The sequence below is a fragment of the Pterocles gutturalis genome, unplaced genomic scaffold (assembly GCF_000699245.1).
Source record: "Pterocles gutturalis isolate BGI_N339 unplaced genomic scaffold, ASM69924v1 scaffold16305, whole genome shotgun sequence".
Classification (NCBI taxonomy): domain Eukaryota; kingdom Metazoa; phylum Chordata; class Aves; order Pterocliformes; family Pteroclidae; genus Pterocles; species Pterocles gutturalis.
Window position 1 is genome coordinate 2,096 of NW_010143770.1, and position 3,572 is coordinate 5,667.

A 3,572-nucleotide genomic window follows, 5' to 3' on the forward strand; every position below is an offset into this window, starting at 1 on the left:
TTCCTGAGACTATGCTTGTGCCAGTGGGGATTGGGACTCCCCCAGGCTTTCTCAAGGCACAGTCTTCGGTAGAAGTGGTCCTAAAATGGGAACAGGATTACTTACCTTCACTTTTTTGTGATCTGTTCAGAAGCAACTTGTGATTCTTAATTTAAAATTGTTTTATAGTTTCTGAAGGTTCACACCAGTATTGGAGGTAGTGGTACAGTGTCTGTACCCTTCTAGGATTTGCATCCCCAGAGGGCTGGCTGTTAAATGGGTTAGATGTGCCTTTTGTAGCACATCTGCAGCCTGGCAGAGAAATCAATGACTTGGGCTAGTTACAAGCCTGTTCCTTTGCTGTGAGTGTGTCGAGCACCCACACCTCCCCTCATGGTACCCTGCTGTTTTTTTCAGCCTGTGGAGTCAGATTTAAAGATGCCACAGTTGAGGTTTCTGGTTTAGTTTAGTCCATTCACTTACATATACTTAATTGTAATGTCAAAGTCCTGCTTATAGTTTATGTCCACTTTTTTTTTTTTTTGCCAGTGAGCTGGAGGCATTTGTTGAAGACCTGAAGAGGGACTCTACTGCTTCCAGCAAGACAGTTACACTGAAAGATGTTGAAGATGGAGCTTTTCTTTTACGTCAAGTGGGAGAAGCTGTTGCCACCCTGAAAGGTAGGTACTTTTCCTTTTTACTTTTGTTTCTTCTCTTTTAACCACAGTGGCTGAGAACAGTTTTGCCTTTTATCTGGGGGCATTAACTTTCACTTCCAAAAAGATTTAAAGTTGGGATTAAGGAGCTTGTTGCATGGCCACTGGAGAGGGGTAGACACTCAACTATTTAACATTCACCCCATCATCCATTTCTCCACAGGGCTTTTATCATTTCCTCTTGAGCTTCACAGCTGTTATCTTTGCAGGAGAATTCCCGACATTACAGAATAAAATGCGTGCGATCCTCCGAATTGAGGTAGAAGCCGTGAGGTTCCTAAAGGAAGAACCACACAAGCTTGACAGCTTGCTGAAACGTGTGCGCAGCATGACTGATATCCTTACCATGCTCAGGAGGTGATTTTTTTTTTCTTCAAAACTAAATAATTTCCTCAAGCAGGGCTGGAACAGGTTCTCCCCCTCTCCTAAGGCAATTTTGAGAAATGCAACTTGCTTGCAGTATTTTATGGATTCTTCCTAGAGCCTTCTCAAGGGAAATGCAAATAGCCTTTCCTGTGGTCTGTGCAGTGGTTCTGTTCTGACCAACAGCCGCAGTCGCTGAGTTCTTAGGATTGAAACTAGCTCCCTCTGAACTCAGCATTTCCAGATTTGGGAAATACCTGGATGAGAAAGCTTACAGAGTGGCATCAGTCCCATATCTGAGCTAATTAACTGTAGGCATTTACAGCATTCTAAGCCAATAGAAATATTCTTTGACACTGAAGTGTCCATCCCCGAAAGTGTAACAGTAAGAAAGAGAAAAGGAGAAGATTTTAAGCAGATAAAGATACTCTAAAGTTTCTGGGAAAAAAAAATATATTTTTCAATATGCTTGTGAATTCATGCAGATTCTTTATTCTACTTTTTGCAGGGAAGATATGTTAGAGAAAGTTGAAATTAGATAAAATTTGTGCCCACTGAGTGCCAGTGTTTAGCTATGTTTGTCAGAATGTATAAGCAGCAAATGACTGCTGATTTATATGAGGCAATAGACATTGGATTTAATTCCTACTAAAAACCAGTGAATCAAGCCAAACTGTCAGTGGTGGTGGTCTAAATTTTATTTCAATTACAAGAAAAGGTAATTCATAAGCCTGTTGTTGCTATCATTATTCTAAGGAATGTAGGGTTGTCATTGTTTCCATATATCCTGGAGCATATGTAAAAGGGATTGGCCAGTACGGGCAGATGGGTAAAATGGTTTATGTAACAGGTCTTCTCAGAGCCATCACTTATTTTTCCATGTAGATAAACATCTATATCCTTTCATATTAGTTTCTTTTTCATAAAAATTACTAGAGTTATTTCCTGTCTTGCTCCATTTGGGAAAAAACAAACAAACAAACAAACAAACAAAAACCAAAACCAGTAAGCTGTGAATGCCAGAGTTTTACCAAAAGTAATGTTTTACAGCAAAATTATGTCTTAAGCCTCATAAAAGTCTGTTGCAGTAATGGAAAAACTGATGGCATTTGATGGCTAGCTACACTGCGAAGCTCAGCCCCTTCACAGCTAGCTGCCAGAAATAGTTTTCTCTTTCCATCCTCAGCTCATTCTACCCCAAGCTCTTGACAGGCAAGACCTTTGTGAAGTATTATTTGAAGGATTTGCTTTGCAATTTGCCAGACTCCTGCCTCACATGCCATGTAAACTACCACTTCTGTGCTACTAGTCCAGGAACATCTTATTTAGCTAGAGACAGTGTATAAAATTTAAGTTAATTGATTTCCAGTCTCCCTGTAAAATCAATCCACTGTAACTCATGGTTTGGTTAACATTCATGAAGGTTTGTAAATGTTTTAAAAGGCATAACCATCCTAATTAGAGTGGCCTCTTTAAAACTCTGAGTCCCTGACACACACACAACTGAGAGCATCAGGAAGAAAAAAACACCATTTGGATGTTTTTTGATACAGGTGCTTTTTCCCTTGCAAAAGTTTATTCCTAAGTATTGCTTATGACTCTGCTGTATGCTAACCGTGTGTCATGCTGTTGTGTTCAATTTGCCTGGGCAGACATGTTACAGAAGGACTGCTGAGGGGTGTAGATCCATCCCAAGCCGTGCAATACTCTGTTATGGAAAAGGCCACTACAGCTGACACTCTGAAAAACCAGGAGGAGCTCAAGCATGCCCAGGGACATGCACAGCAAAACCTCACAGCAGTTACATCAGAATCCCAGGTGTCATCAGTCAAGTCAGAAGTCGTCCCCTTCTCAACAATGACAGTCCATCATGTGCAGAGCTCACCTGTTGTCATCCATCAGTCTCAGCACTCATCAGCCCTGGTCAACCATGCCCAAGGTTCACCCACTGCAGCGAGCCATAGCGAAGGTGTGCCGGCGGGTGGCCACCTCTCAGCCATCCCACCAGCCCCCCTGCAAGAGCCCGCAACAGGATCCCAGCCCACACAAGCCACGCCAGCACCACAGGTCTCTGTCAATGGCACCACCATGCAAAGTCTTTTCATTGAGGAAATTCACAGTGCAAGTACCAGAAACCGAGCTATATCAATTGAGGTACGGTGTATTCTACTCATGTAGTTATCCCCTCTTTGGGTCTGAGCTCCCAATCTCACTCTTGAGACTGAAGGTGGGGTTTCCAAATGCATTCTGGGGATTTATATGCTTAAGCCCTAGCTACACCATGTACTTCTGAAAATACCCTCTGATTTTAAATGGAACAAGATAATAACATGTGACCAAAATGAGGAACTGTGTTTTTTAAATAACCTTTATTTTTTTAAAAAAAATCTCTTTTTAGAATACCTTGGTTTTGAACAATAATATGTGATTCTCTGGCAACACTTGCATTGGTGGATTTCATTCACTTTTTAAATCTCCATATCCCTCATTATGGAGAAGTAAAAGTGAAAGAGT

General features: G+C 41.3%; 1 protein-coding gene across 1 annotated transcript in view; it reads left to right on the forward strand.

Moving 5' to 3' along the window:
- Window positions 1-528: 528 nt before the first annotated feature.
- LOC104470067 (sickle tail protein homolog) overlaps window positions 529-3,572 on the forward strand; it is a gene marked incomplete at its 5' end in the record, with an annotated part of 19,266 nt that continues 16,222 nt past the window's right edge. Inside the window, 3 exons of the mRNA XM_010084857.1 lie at window positions 529-659; window positions 905-1,052; window positions 2,711-3,212. Coding sequence (XP_010083159.1) covers window positions 529-659; window positions 905-1,052; window positions 2,711-3,212 — 781 coding nt within the window. The remainder of the gene's footprint in view (window positions 660-904; window positions 1,053-2,710; window positions 3,213-3,572) is intronic.